This window comes from Malurus melanocephalus, unplaced genomic scaffold, assembly GCF_030028575.1.
Source record: "Malurus melanocephalus ecotype Western Australia unplaced genomic scaffold, MMel_1.1 scaffold_587, whole genome shotgun sequence".
In the NCBI taxonomy this organism is placed as follows: domain Eukaryota; kingdom Metazoa; phylum Chordata; class Aves; order Passeriformes; family Maluridae; genus Malurus; species Malurus melanocephalus.
In genome coordinates this window covers 1,699-16,297 of record NW_026623819.1, presented here as the reverse complement: position 1 = coordinate 16,297, position 14,599 = coordinate 1,699, and the positions used below count along the sequence as shown (strand labels likewise).

At 42.6% G+C, this 14,599-nt stretch overlaps 1 protein-coding gene across 1 annotated transcript in view; it reads left to right on the top strand.

The window, feature by feature from the left end:
• CFAP74 (cilia and flagella associated protein 74) overlaps window positions 1-14,230 on the top strand; it is a gene marked incomplete at its 3' end in the record, with an annotated part of 58,450 nt that extends 44,220 nt beyond the window's left edge. Inside the window, exons 16-27 of the mRNA XM_057382778.1 lie at window positions 899-965; window positions 1,365-1,454; window positions 1,574-1,747; window positions 2,445-2,535; window positions 3,474-3,577; window positions 4,048-4,170; window positions 5,557-5,678; window positions 8,089-8,217; window positions 11,020-11,107; window positions 11,456-11,629; window positions 12,775-12,908; window positions 13,937-14,230. Of these exons, the coding sequence (XP_057238761.1) occupies window positions 899-965; window positions 1,365-1,454; window positions 1,574-1,747; window positions 2,445-2,535; window positions 3,474-3,577; window positions 4,048-4,170; window positions 5,557-5,678; window positions 8,089-8,217; window positions 11,020-11,107; window positions 11,456-11,629; window positions 12,775-12,908; window positions 13,937-14,230 (1,590 nt within the window). The remainder of the gene's footprint in view (window positions 1-898; window positions 966-1,364; window positions 1,455-1,573; window positions 1,748-2,444; window positions 2,536-3,473; window positions 3,578-4,047; window positions 4,171-5,556; window positions 5,679-8,088; window positions 8,218-11,019; window positions 11,108-11,455; window positions 11,630-12,774; window positions 12,909-13,936) is intronic.
• Window positions 14,231-14,599: the final 369 nt, after the last annotated feature.

Genomic DNA, 14,599 nt, shown 5'->3' with positions numbered 1-14,599 from the left:
CCTCTCCTTAGATATGTGGTTCTGTGTGGGTTTGTGTGTTTGGCAGTTCGTGCTCCAAATCAGAACTATTTTATCAAGGTAACATTTGAAATAAAGAACCATTCCTGAAAGCCTGTCTGGGGAAAAACTGCCAGGGATCTGCCCAAAAGATCAGGCCACAGGTGCTTGTCTCTGTCCACATTTTAAACTCCTAMATTCTGAAAAGTGTCTCCATTTGTGAAAATGTTCCATCTTGCTTTGGCTGATTTTAATTTTGCTTTGATAAAACTGTGAAGGGCAAGTTTTTTCCTTGTCTCACTTGGCTTAGGGGCTCCCATGGCTGACAACACTTCCTTATCTCCTCTGGCTCCTCTGCCAGGGCTCAATAATTTCATTTACAGTTCAGCTGGGGGATGTCTTCTGCTGGGCATTTTCCTTACCTCACATGGACCATGAAATGAGTGGCAGATTCTATTCCAGATAATTTTGATACAGCAGCACATTTTCTAATCAGTTGTAGCTCCTTCCTTGGGTTTTTCCTCTTCATTTTGTGTTTGGACAGGGGAGRTGTTACAGAGCAGCATTAAAACAGATAATGGGAGAAGTTGCTTCCTAATTGTCTGACTGGGCAGTTCAACCTGTTCTTGCTGATTTTGAGCCTCAGCTTCACCTCCTTGTCTTACCTTTTAAAAGCACTTCAAATCTTTCTGAACAAAACCTTAATAAAGAACCAGCCTTTGTTGTTTCCCAGTTGCAGCAGGGTTCTGACAGGTTTCATTAATCTGTCACTCATTCTGACTTTTCTGATAATTAGTCCAAGTGAGGGGAAAAAAAGTAATTCTGTTATTGTTACCAGAGCAGGAGCTGGGTGTGCCCTGCACATCTCTAATTTGGACTTTTATGTTCGTTATCTCCATAGTTTTGACCCACCTGGCAAAATGTTTTCTGGGATGTCCTGTGAATTTGTGGTAACATTTAAGCCAATGGTAAGTGTATAGTGAGGAGAATCCTAGTATAGTCCACTAGTCTGATTAAAAACATCATTAATTGAATTTCTTAATTGTTAACAAGGAAACAAACTACATTTTTAGAGAAAATACTGTCATACGTGGACTGCTGAGTGCATATTCAAGCTCTGATAAATTGCATTAAGGCAAATTCTGAATGCATGTTTGAAAAAATGCTCCAAATCAGAGCAAGATTCCAAATATTTCTAAAGTTAACCAAGCTGTCACAAAGACTGTTTTAAAGTGGAAACACAGAATCAGTAAAGATGTATTTTARTATGGTATTTAAAGAATGAGTGACAATATTTTTCATCAGACTACACAGGCTAAATCTTCTGAAATGACTTACAGGGTTTTTTTTTTTGTTTTGTTTTCTAGATAAATGAAGGGCTGGAAGGAGAAGTGATGTTTATGGCCCAGACAGGTTCTTTTTCTGTTCCACTGAAATGTACAGCCAAGACCTGCGTTGTAAGGAACTCCTTTTAAACACGTGGATAATATAATCATTATTATAAAAAGCGGATGCTCGTTTAATTGACATCAGTGCTATGTAGGACAGTGATAATTAATGGTTTATCTTCTCACAGCTGGCTCTGGATAAAGAGCTCATTGACTTTGGCAGCCTTGTGGTGGGAGAGACAATTTCACGGACCATCAGCCTGACAAACAGCGGGGCTTTGGGAACAAAATTCAAAGTTCAGACGTCAGCAGGTGACACRAGTACCCACAGAGCAACAGTAAAAGCTGCTCCTGCAAGCCTGGTGGGTTCCAAACACTTCCCTGAAGGAATAGAAATGTTCTGTTTTGGGAAGTGTGGTGGAGTTGGACAGGGTTATAAAGCAGCTCAGGTCAAAAAGGACTTGGGTGGAGCATCTCGTCCAATCTTTGGTACATTTGGGTTGGTATAAATCTGTTAGACCCAAATATTAGGAGATAAAATTAAAAACAATTATTTTGTGAAGAGTGGGGAAACCAATTTTTTAAGTCCTTTAGTAATTAATGTCGTGATTCCTGTTTTCTCCACATTCATGACAATTAGGAAAAAATAGTTCAGTTAAAAGAGGAGATTCTGACAGAATCATGACAAATCTCAACTCCTGCAAGTCAGAAACATGACCTGGTGCAAAACCAGCAATAAAGGAGGGGTAGCCTAAGTTTTGACCTAGAACTGCCGGGGGTTCCACTAGAAAACTGTTAATTATTTTAATTGTAAAATAACTGGCACTACTCTACACTACTACATTATTGATCTGAGCAAAAATTCAATCTGCTCATCGATAAAGGTCCTGTARAATGTGCAGTTCTTGCAAAGTGCAGCACATTTCTCCATTTAYAACCTGAAACATTGCAAGAAAACACAAGTCTGATTTTCATAAAACTTTTGCTGGCTAAAACTGGAGCTGGTGCAAGGCAGAGGAGCAGCCATGGGAGAAAATCCTTCTYTGTGTTTCCTGACAGATCTCTCGAGGTCCCAGTGATCCTGAGGAGGGAGGCAGCACAAGTTCTGTGGCAGCTGAGGAACAAAACAAGGAGAGCAGCAGTACCAAGGGTGAGGTGATGCTTTGGAACGCTTCCCTGCACTTCCCCAGCCCAGCCTTTATCCATCTGTAATCTCCTGGAATGATCTGAGCAATTCAGTTTGCAAAGTTCCTTGGTAAATTAAGTAGTTCATCACTCTGGTAGTAATGTTATATTTCTTTGGATGCTGCCTCCCAGAAAATKACTAAAAATAATGTCCTGACACCATTATATCAAAAGCAGCAGAGAACCTCAGTGCTCATTAGTGATCAACAATTCAGTCTCAGAAGAACACAGAACCCAACCAGCTTCAAAAATTGCAAAATTGTTAACATCATCCTTGTCTSAGCAACTGAATCCCCACTTCTCAGAATAGCAATCCACATGACAGGTTTATTTTTATAGGCTGTAATTCTAGGAACAAGGAAGCAGAAAGATGAACCTCCTCAGACATTTTCCATYTCATTCCTAATGTTTACTATGTGCTTAATAAAATCCAGTCTTGGAGAAGAAAGACTTCCTTAATTTGTTTCTTATCTATGTTTTTGAGCATTTCTTCCCAATATTGATTTCAGGAAGCTGAAAGTTCCCTGAGAAGGTTGTGGGTGGTTTTTGCAGATCCTTCTGGCTGCTTTCCTTTATCCCACTGAAATTGAAATTGAAGCCCATCCCCACTTCCAGCTGAGTTTGCATTTTTGAGGCACCAATCTCCATCCCAGACCTTATCCACTGAAATTTAATATTACTCAGCAGTGGAAGGCTCAGGTGCCTCAGGTAGAATTCCAAACTAGACTAAAACGGGATGACCAAACAGGAATTTCCTTCCAGATATCCCAATTTTCCCATCACTGCTATACCTGCCTGGATTTGCAATATTGACCCAAATTCATGTACTTCTGCTTTGTTGGATACTTTTTTGATGGACACAACCATCATTTTGTTGTGTTTTGTGTTTGGTTTTTTTCCCAGATCAAGAAGAATCAAATACCAGATCAGATCTGGACACAGACAATGCTCATGATTCAGTGGAACTTTCTCCTGGAGAAATACCAATTGAAATTATGCTTGGRAAGGTAATGAATGTCCTGAGAACCAGACACAATTTCAGTAGTCTAAACCTACATCAAATAAATTGCTCTGGTGAGAAATTCTTAACTCCATGGCCACTCCAAGCCCACCCAGTCAATTCTTAGAATGAAACCACAGAATACTTTTCCCCTTTCTTTTGATCTGCAGAGACATATTTGAGCTGAAAGATTTTGTGTAGATTCACATTCCCCAGTTTAACAATTTGACAATTTAATAATTTAACAATTTAACAATGTAACTCTTTTTTTCTGCTGTRTGGTTCTGTGGTTAAACAAGCTGGTGACAGCACACGAGGGACAGGAACAATATCTGGGAAAGACTGGAGCCATATTAATGTTCTGATCCTGATTTGAATTTAGTTACAAACTAGGTGTAGTAGAGTGTGTGTACAGTGTGAGTATGTACAGCCTCTTTGTTTCAATGCAATTTCCAGAGTTTCTTTTTTCTTTTTCAGGTGACTGAGGGTGAGATTGGMCCCTTCAGCTCAGTGAAAATCCCAGTGCTGTTTGTCCCAGCTGTCCCTGGGGATGTGAGGGCAGACTTTGTGATCATGTTTGACAACCCAGACTGCAAACCAGTGAGTGACCTGCTTCAAAACGTGTAAAATMATTTAAAATCTTCATATTTGTGCTTTTTTTTTCTTAGGTAGTTGGATGGGAGGTAACTTTCTAAGTCATAACTCTTATTTCTGATGCAGGATGCTTATTAAACCTGCTCATTCTCTTAAATCTCTATGCAAATAATCCTGATATTCCCACTTYATCAGACATCACATTGGAAAACATCATTTATTTCCTTTCTGATCTATCAGAATTGGAATTATTTAGCAGGCAGTAGTGAAGCTGATGTGCAAAATCTGGAAGAGATGACAACTTTAGTTACCATTTCAGCATATTGTGATTCTAAATTTTATCAGAAGCCAAATTCTGCTCRGAACAGTTCACAGAATCTTGCCAAAAAAATAAAGACAAACTTCCCAGAAGCTCAGTAGCCAGTCTTGGCTCTCCCTGGGGCTGCAGAAGGAGCTGCAGACTCCTGCTGAGGCTCCATGGGCACCTTCTCCTCCAGGATCATCTCCTGCAGGGCTCAGCTCTGGGGTCAGAGCAGGGAGCACAGCCCTGTGCTGCATTTCTGTGCTGCATTTCTGAGCTGCAGCCCCAGGGGAGCCTGGACTGGGGCCATTCACTTCAGCTAAAAACACTTGAAATGCTCCTTTTCATAATCACAGGCAGATCTCTTCCTTCACGTTCCCTGTCAGACAATCCAAACCAAAGCAGAATTGTGTTTTTCTGCTGGGGTCTCAACATCTTGGCTTTCCTTTGCAAATGCTTTTCTTAGGTCTGCCTCATKAAAGAACCTGTTGCAATATGGAGAATAAAACCTTTTACTCAGGTGTATTTACAGCAGAAATTCTTGATGGAAGTCAGTAAGACTGATGCCTGATGATTTTTGCTTTTCCTTTTTACGCTTTCTGTACCCTCTATGCATCTGCCTGTACCCCTTAGCCCACATGTTTGTAATACCTGAAGCTTGATGTTCCAGCTTAGTTTAGGAGTTCTGCTGGGCAGAGAGACCAAACATCCTCAGGAAGGGCTCAGTGTGCCCTGTGCTATCTTAAACCTGAGCTCAGCCTTGGGTGAGGCCTTCTGTCCAGAACATCTTGTGTAAACTGGGCTCTGGCCTCATCTGGGGGGGATTCATTAGAATAGAGGGACATTACTGCATTTGTTAAGTATCTTATTGGGGAATCCTAGATAAATATGCTAATTCCTGAAACCTATAAAACTTGTACCCGTGCTGTACACGGGGGTGCATTCTGCCATCAAGTTGTGCACCTGRGATCCCAAATACCRAGGTMAAACCCTTTTTATCCCCTTAACCATGTCTGTGTCATTATTAAAAACTGGCCTTTCAAGGCAACAAGACTAMCAGAACTGATCCAGTTCCATTGGTGCCCTGGCAGCTGAGCTTTAGTGCTGTTGGAGTTTCTGTGGATGTGCCCATCTGGGTGCCCCAGCCCAGCGTGGACCTCAGGATCTGCCTGTACGAGCGGCTGTACCAGGACTGTGTGGAGGTGTGCAGCAGGTGAGCTGTTCTGGGGGTGCCCTGGGGGTGCCCTGGGGGTGCCCAGGCCTTGGCACACCCTCTGAGCTCTACAAACTGCTCTTGGACCTCCTGCTCTCCCACATTCCCCAAACCAGCCTGAGATATGATGTACCCACACACCTTCCCACTGCTACCACGCWCCCTGTGTTGTTCCTGCTCTTTGGGAGAGCTGTGAAGCCCCTGGGAATAAAAAACCTGCAGTTTCCTCATGTGGAATTGCACACTGAACATGAGGGAGAGAAACGTCTCTAAAATTAAGTGCACATTGGGTTGATTCAGCCAGGAACTTTTATGTAAGAATATTTTGTTGTTTCTTAGTTATTTTGCATTCAATTCAAGTCCTTGGGGGACTTAGATCTGGAAGCCAACTGTGCTTTATTGAGGGTCTTTCCAGACCTGGGATTAGATGGATAAATCGTGTCAGTCCTATTGCATTCACCCTAAAATGGGAAAGGTGCAGCTTTTCCTGACCCATGAAGGGATTGAGGTCTCCACTGGAGGCACARATCCCTCTGAGTGACCACACAGTGATGGACAGGGGAAAAATATTTGAGAGTTTCAGAGTCCAAGTCAGCCCTGGTTCTGTTTGCACTGTGATATAAAGGGAATATTCCACTCTTCAGTTTCTGGAGATTTCCTGCTATTAGAAGGTGATTACAGGAACATTTAATTGTCTTCAAGTGCTGGGTGTCTTCCCTCCACCTCATGCAGTCACTCTGGAATTCTTATTTGAACAATTTGCATTTCTTAGAGTCTATTTCAATAGGATTGGGGTGGGTTTGTGGGAGGGTGGGGGAGAGATTGGTTCTGTGGAAGGCATCCATTCTAAACCTCTTACCAGAATTACAGACTGCAGAGATTCTTCACAGTTGGAAAGAAATGAGTAAAGCTGTTATCTCAGAAATTCAGCTTACAGATATGACAAGCACAAGTTTGTTATGTAAGTGATTTTACTTGGTCTAGATAACCCAGGGATAAAACTTATAAGTATAGAAGCAGAATAACTCTCCTAATAAAACTTAAGAGTTCAAGGGGAKCCCAAAGATAGAAGCTGTCAAATTGCTTAGGGGAAAACTCCTTAACTGAGGGAAAAAAATCCTGCTGATCCTTTGCCAAGTTTCACTAAATTAAGAGCATTTAATRTGTAGTAGCCTGTCCTTAGCACCTTGGCAAGTCAAGACTTTGATTTATCACCCAATTTCCATAATTAGGAAAAACTGCCCRTTGTACAGTCAGGTGGGCTGAAATTCAACGTATTTCATGTGCAGAAATATCACATTTAGCACGTGTCAACTTTTCATCCTGCAAAAGGGGATTGATTTCATCATTCTGTTGTGGCCTCCTGACATTTCCCTGAGGTGTGTGAGGAGCAGAATTCCTCCTGAATCCTGCCTGTATCCCACTCTCTGTGACTTGCAGATTTTAGCACAACRGGAAAACAAAATTTCCTTTGGCACTGGAGTGTCCCAGCAAGCTCTGATGAATTGTAAAATATTGTTAATAYTGGTTTTGTTCTAGATTTTGGGTTTGCTTTTTGTTCATGTAGACCCTGGTAATCAGACAGCATAAATAAGCAGCATAAAGGGTGAAAGTATCTTATCAGAATCATGTTCAATAGAAATCATTTTGAAAAGTAATTTCTTTGRCAGGTTATAATCTGCACTGATTTAATGAAGTAGTATATAATTCTCTTAGATTGTCAACAGTCAGAAATCATTGCAGGCTCCCAGCCCCACTTGCTGTAGCTGTTGATTTAGAGGAGACCATCTGGCCTGACAGCTTGGAAACCAGTCCAGGGGAAGGAGAATGACAAGCTGAAATATTTGTAAATTGCTCGGCARTTTTGCACTTAGGCATAAAATTCCAAGGCAGGGGTTGATCCGTGGCTATTGCTGTGCTGTGATAGGGCCAGAATTCAGCAMGGGCAGAGGATTCCTGGCTCCCTGGGGTGAGTGGATCCCAAGGTTTAGCAGAGGAGCTGGCAGGAATCTCTGCTGTTTAAAGAATCCACAGGGTTCAGCCATCCTATTGATCCAGAGGAAGCCAATCTATATTTGGAGCAAATAATTTGCTGATATTTCACAATAATTTGGCTGTGACTCCCCCCTGACCTGCCTCAGCACCGTGCTGAGCTCTGGCTGTTCTGTTTAAATCAGTCTGTGTTGTTTGCAATGCAGCTGAGTTTGTTACTGAACTTCCCAGCCTTGTTTTCTGTACTTAAAAGAGAACACRACTGTGTGAACTTGCTGTGGCAGTTTTTCGTGCCCATCATTTTCAAAGGGAGTTTGGGATTGTTCTGATGACAATGCAGGGGTGGGGACAGGAGGGCTCAGACTGGTGGCACTGAAGTGACCTCAAAGCCACCCGAGCACGTTTGATGTTTTTGCAGAGCAACAACCACGCTGCGTTTGAAGTTTGAGGTGTGCAGAGAATTGAGCAAGCACATGGARCTGCTCCCAAAAACAGCTTTCATCCAACCTCAGTCATCCTTCAATGCACAGCTCAAGTTCCTGCCCAGGTAACCAGCTTTAATCTTTCAGGATTTCAGGCAGTGGAAAAGCTGAGTGAGTGGGGTTGTTGTTCCCTCCTGCTGTCCAGGCTGGACTCACACTGCTGCTGCAGTGCAGGTCTGGTCCCTTCTGTCCCCCTGGGAGCTGCCAGATGCTCCAGGAGGAAATGAATTTGGCTGCCAGRGCTGTGAGGCAATGCCCTCCCTGTGGTGACAGCAGCACTGTGACAATCCCAGCTCTTGAGTTCCTGGGAGGCTGCTCCCGGTCTGTGGGAAGCCATTCTTGTCCAGGAGGGAGGTTTTGGAGCCAGGTGGTTACTTCATGGATCACTGAGTGAATAATTTCTGGACAAGAACTCCTGTGCTTGCTAATTAAGGTGWGAGTGGTTGGGCTTCCTGTCCATATCTCTCCTCCCCAGGTACATTTTTCTCCAAATGATGAAGGTATTGATCTTGAATTTCACGTGATKTTTTTTATGTAACATTTCCTGGTGCTAAAAGCTTTATCCCAGCAAGTTTTCCTTCTCTCTTTTATGATACATCTACAAATACAAACACAGTGATAGGAAACAATTCCAGTTTTTAAAAATTTCAGTACCAGGGCCCCTGACCACTATTAATATTATTTACCTCATCACTGCCATCCTAAAGAATTTAGCAGCACATTTCTTCTCAAAAAGTAATTAAATGGCATATGGAATTAATTTTGATGTGCAGCCAAATATTTCAGTGGTTTTGTCTTTGCTGCTGCAAATTTGCTGCTTCTTTGATATGGGTTTTTAGTCCTGTCAGTGTAAGTGTGTTTGGATTCTCACAGATGTGCTCAGCACCTCTGGATTCTACCCTGAGAGTCCAACCACTGATGGCAAAATCTTCATCAGGTTAGAATTTAAAGAACTAAAAAGTATTCCCAGTTCTTGCAGCATCTCAAATCCCATCAGATTACAAGGACAGTAACACGATGACAAATTTCAGTTCCTCGACTTGGGCTGCTGCAAAGCACTGTTACCCTCTCTGGATGGAAGCAGAGCTTGGATTTAKAACCTTAATCTTCCTTTAAAAAACAGGGAAGCTTCAGAAAGGAGATTTGATGAGATTAAGGCATTTCTGACACACAAAATAAGTMTGTGGCTGTTGGAGGGGACGGATCAGTTTGAAAGACCAAACGCAGGGGAGAAACCGCGAGCGCAGGGGAAGCGCTGAGCCAGTGACACATTTCTGGGAGGGCTCCTGGGTGATTTGGCATTAGGGGCTCTATTAATAGAGCAGCTRTGTTAAAAGTGACACCAAAGGGAGAAGAACCCCCCACTCAGTGCTGCTGAGGGAGCAGGGAGCTGCCTGAAGGCTCGGGAGCTTCTCCTGAGTGTTCTGTGCATGGCCGGGATTTAGTGGAACTTTTTCCTGGAGAAATAGCAATTGAAATTGTGCTTGGGAAGGGAATGAATGTCCTGAGATCCAGACACAGTTTCAGTAGTCTGAGCCTACATCAAATAAATTGCTCTGGTGAGAAATTCTTCACTCCATGGTCACTCCAAACCCACTGGATATCACTGTATCAGAGTTAATTCCTAAAATGAAACCACAGGACACTTTTCCCCTTTCTTTTGATCTGTRGAGAYGTATTTGAGCTGAAAGATTTTGTGTACATTCACATTTCCCAATTTCCCAATTTAACAATTTAATATGGGTTCTGATACCCAGCTTCCTGTGAGCTTGGAGCCAACATTTCCTTTTAGTTGAAGGCAAACTCTCTACTCCTCTGCCTTTCAGAAATCCCAAACACCACCTCCCGTAGTTTCTCTGCATCTGGAACTAGTCCTGCAGGTACTGGCACTCTGAATCAGATCTTTCTTTTGTGCTTCTCTTTAATTGTGCCATTTTCAGAGAACTTTCTGGAGGATTCCAGGGCCTGTTCCCCAAGGCACAGCAGCTAATTTAAAGTCCATCCCTGTGTCCATACAGTTTCAAGTATTTTTTTCCCCCCTCTGGATTATTTTGAAACAGATTCATTTCTTCTGCTATTCAGCTGTCCTGTGACAAAGTGAAAGCTGATGCTCAACTCTTCCCTTRTACTTAACCCCAGTGTAAAGAACTTCCCAACACCTTTGAACATCATCACCCTTATTGCAAAATAACAGCAAGATTTTAGATCACCATGGCGACCGAGTGGGAGTTATTTTTATTCTTTARCAATACATTAAAGAGTTGCATGTAATTCCATGAGTAGTAGTAGAACACGAGCACTGTGGAGCCCCAAGAACAGGAAACAGCTCACTCTGGTGCTCTGAGATAAAAATAGAGCAGCAGAGCTAAAAAAACTCCAGGTTTGTATTGTCTTGGCTTGAAGCTCTGAAATGGAGCTTGTGACAGCAAGGTGCTTCACCTCCAGAAAAGCTGCATATTCTTTATAAATTGCTGAGCTGCTCTGGAAGGGCTGAAGGTTTTTCACTTGGTGTTTGGGAGCAAAAGTGGTTCTGTCTCAACTTCAGTGGCCACAGGGAGCCCCTGCTTGGGTTGGTGTCGTGTTGGGGCTGCAGCAACGATGCACGGGGTTTATATTCTGATTAGAGAGTAAACTTTTCATTTTGCAGAGTTTTAAATGACTGGATGGCATTTTAAAATAAAGGATAAATGGATATTTTAAAGTTGTAAATAAAAAAATTTTTGGACCTTAAGTAATAGGTTTTGGTTTGGTTTTCTTTCTGTTCAGAAATAATCCATCAAAWTTTCATTATTCCCCTGAGTGAGAAAATAGTCAGAATATTGTGATGGCTCTGGTTGTATTTTGGATCTGTACTTTTGGATTTTCAGGCAGTCTCTTCCCGAAGATGCAGGGAGTTATTTCAGTGCAGAGACAGGAATCCTGGAGGCCCCAGTGACCATCCTGATCGTGGACAAGGTCAGGCATTTTTGTGATGCTGCTTCTCAGACTGACTCTGACTCTGATGTAAATTATTTTARTGAATGTTCACTTAATGATATCTCATTTTAGATTCATTCTTTGCTGATTAAATTTTGTGATAATAGTAAAAGATGCTTATAATGCTCTACAGATTTGATAGATTTTTCACATGTTTGTGATACAGAAAGTTATATCCTTTCTCCTCAGTGCTGATCTCACATGTTCCTGTCAAGGAACARAATAACTTTTTCTTGCAATTTTCCTTTTGGATGACATTTCATTTAAATCCTGTCCTTACAACCCACAAATGGAAGTTTTGATCCTGTGCATTTGCATTTGTTTCAGGCTAAAAAAGTTCATTTTACTGTCCATGCCATTGTCACTACTTCAGATTTGGAAATCAGCCCAGCCCAGATTGACTTTGGATACTGCACGATCTATGAAGCCGTGCAGGCAAATGTCATCCTCACAAACAAATCCATCTTGCCACAGGAGTTTGGATTTGTGGGGCTGCCAGAGGTAGGGAGTTATCCCACACACACCCCCTCTGCTGTCAGAATAGCTCTGAGTGTCACAGGAACGTGTTCCAGTGTGAGTGGAAATAAATCATGACTGCTTCTCACAGCTCCATGGGATTCCTGCTGCTGTGGAGGCACCGGGTCAGCTCTGTCCTGGAGTGGGTGAATCTCACTGTGTGACACCCTCTGCCTTTGCCAAGCAGATTATCCCATTCCTCACCTTTTCCTATTGGAATTCCTGTTTTTTTACACCAAAAGTTCTCCTAAGAGAACACCTGGGGCACTTTTCTTTCATCCTCAGGTCACTTGGGGCGTGGCTGTGGCCCCAGGCCAAGGATTGTGCCCACTTTGCACCCAAATGCCCAAAGCTTTGTCTTTAAAGTGCTCCTTGGGAATCATCCCAAGCTGTGCCTGGGTACTTTCTGAGGGACTGGAAGTTGAAWTAATCACAGGAGCTGCTGGGTCTCCTGAATAATTTTTTGCACAAAGCTGGTTTTTCAACTCCATGAGAGCAGGATGATCACAATGTGAAATGCTTGGGCACATTGGCATCAGAGCTGGAGGAACCCATCAGTTAATTCAGCATTGTCATGTTCTCTGCTGGTTTGGGGGTTMAAATCAAGCAGCAGCTAAAAGAAATTGTTAACTTCAGCTTTGTGAAAGCTTTAATTCCCTGCCTGTGTTTCCTGAGGAGCTCAAAGTGTGATGGGGAGACTTAGGAGTCATCTTCAACTGAAGCACAACCATGGATGTGGAACTGCTCCTGCCCCTGTGGTGCCTGTGCCTGACAGGAATCAGCTCACAAAGACACAGAGGAACTGCTGAGATTTTTCTCTTATTTCATTCAGTTGTCTCTGAAGAGTAAATAAACAATAGAGCAAGGTGATCCCCACAGATGGGGAAGAGATTCTCCTGAATTTTTAATTTAATGCCTTTTGGGTTACTTTGAGACGAGAAATCTGTCCATCAGAATCCGTACACTGACTCAGACAAAAACTTCTCCCTGGAAGGTTTATCTTCTCCTGACAGTTCCACATTTAATAACAATTTTTTTTTTATCTTGCCAGTAATGTCTTATTTGAATGTATTAATAAACTGATAATTTAACTAATTTAACTAATAATTTCRTATCCTGCCATTTTGAAGTTTATTGAAGTGCAACCAAACGATGGATTTGGAATTATTCTTCCTCTGGAAAGCCTGACATTGGACATCATCTTTAAAGCCACCAAAGCAAAGGAGTACAGCTTTGAGGTCACCTGCAAGACTGAGATCAACAGGTGAGTTAGTGGATGGACAGCAGGTAAGCCAAARTCTGATCCCACTGTTAAYCCAGCTCAGAATKAAATCCCTGYCTGCTTTGGGGAGGTGAGGCTGGGRTAAGCTGGGAATTGTCCAGTTGCAAGAGTTGCTCAGTGCCTGTTGGTTCTGGTGCTTAGAATCAGGCTCATCTGAAACAGAGCCCAGACAAACTTGAGARAATAACAGACAACTTTAATCCAGGCCTAACAGACCCCCTGGTACACTGAGGGCAGACAAAGCCTCCTCCTCCTGAGGCTACACCCAAAATGGACCCTGAGTCATGAGATCTTCACCTTTTATAAGTTTTTAAGTTTCATTCACACATCAGGCCTCAATTCCCCCAATTCCACCTTCAGGTGATGATGTCAACCACCCCAAACTTGCTCCCCCCAATTCTCTGTTGTTTCCATATTTTGGGGCTCTGAGGCAGTGAAGGGTCCTTGGATTCAGCTCAGAGAGGAATTGTTTTGTCTAAAGATGGGAGAGCAGCAGCTTTAGCACTGCACTAGAGAAGTACAAGGATACAGATGCATGAAAATATAGAAACTAAAAATCCTAAGGCATCAGTTCCATCCTTGGTTTATGTGTCTGCCTTTCCCCAGGTGACTTTTCCCAACCCTTCTCAAGTTTATCCTTGTCCCACACCCCAAGCCACTCAACCTGGAGAACTCTGCTGCTTTTTCAGCACAATGACTGAAATTTAAAAAGCAATTATTTCCTGTAAAAATGCTCCATGCATTAAGGCAATGCTGCTGTGCAATAATGATGGCACAAACTTTGGTTTGACTGGATGTATTTCCAGAAGTTCACAGAGGAAGAATTCAAGCAGGGACTCTGGCCAATTGTGCATTAAAAATAGATAGTATTATTGTTCGTCTTTAGGCAAAATTCCCATTGCAAGCTTGAAATTCTGCTTAAATAGGGACTACAGGATTAGCTCCCTATTTTCCGGGCTGATTAAGACACTATTTTATGCTGAGACAATTTATCATGTGTTTATTTTTAGACAATTCAAGCTGTCATGCAAAGCAGTTGGAGTCCACCCACCTCTTGAATTGTCTCATTCCTTGGTTCAGTTTGCTGCTACAGCCCTGAACTCGGTGTCTTCAACCACTGTGGATGTGATCAATTCTCACGTGGATGGGAACCCCCTCACTCACCCCGTGCCACGGATTGGGAGTGGGGACCCTGTCCCAGTTGGACCCACTTCCTTTGAGTTCCACGTGCCCCCAGAGTGTCCYGTGACCATCACACCTTCTGTGGGAACTGTGCTGCCTGGGCAGGTAAATTCACTTGGAATGTCAGCTCTTCTCACACATCTTTGATCATCTGCATCCCTACAAAGGCTCTCACTTGTAAACAAAGCTCAAAACATCAGTTGTTGTTAGAAKAGCTGGATTAATTTGTATTGTTTGAAATAATGTTTGAAATCAGACAGGAGGGTTAAGCAGCAAATCTGGCTAATGCCTCATGGGAGTGTTCTGTCCCTGGTGTTGTCACAGTGATTTATTTGAAGAATGTTTAAATATCAAAAGTACCGATCGTGTAAACCCAGCCCACTGTAACATTCTGGACTTACAAAAAAGCTGCAAGTGACCTTCTGCTGAGGATGCTGTGATTCACTGAGAGCAGGATTGTGCTGGGTGTGTGAATTGTGTGCTGCTGTGCT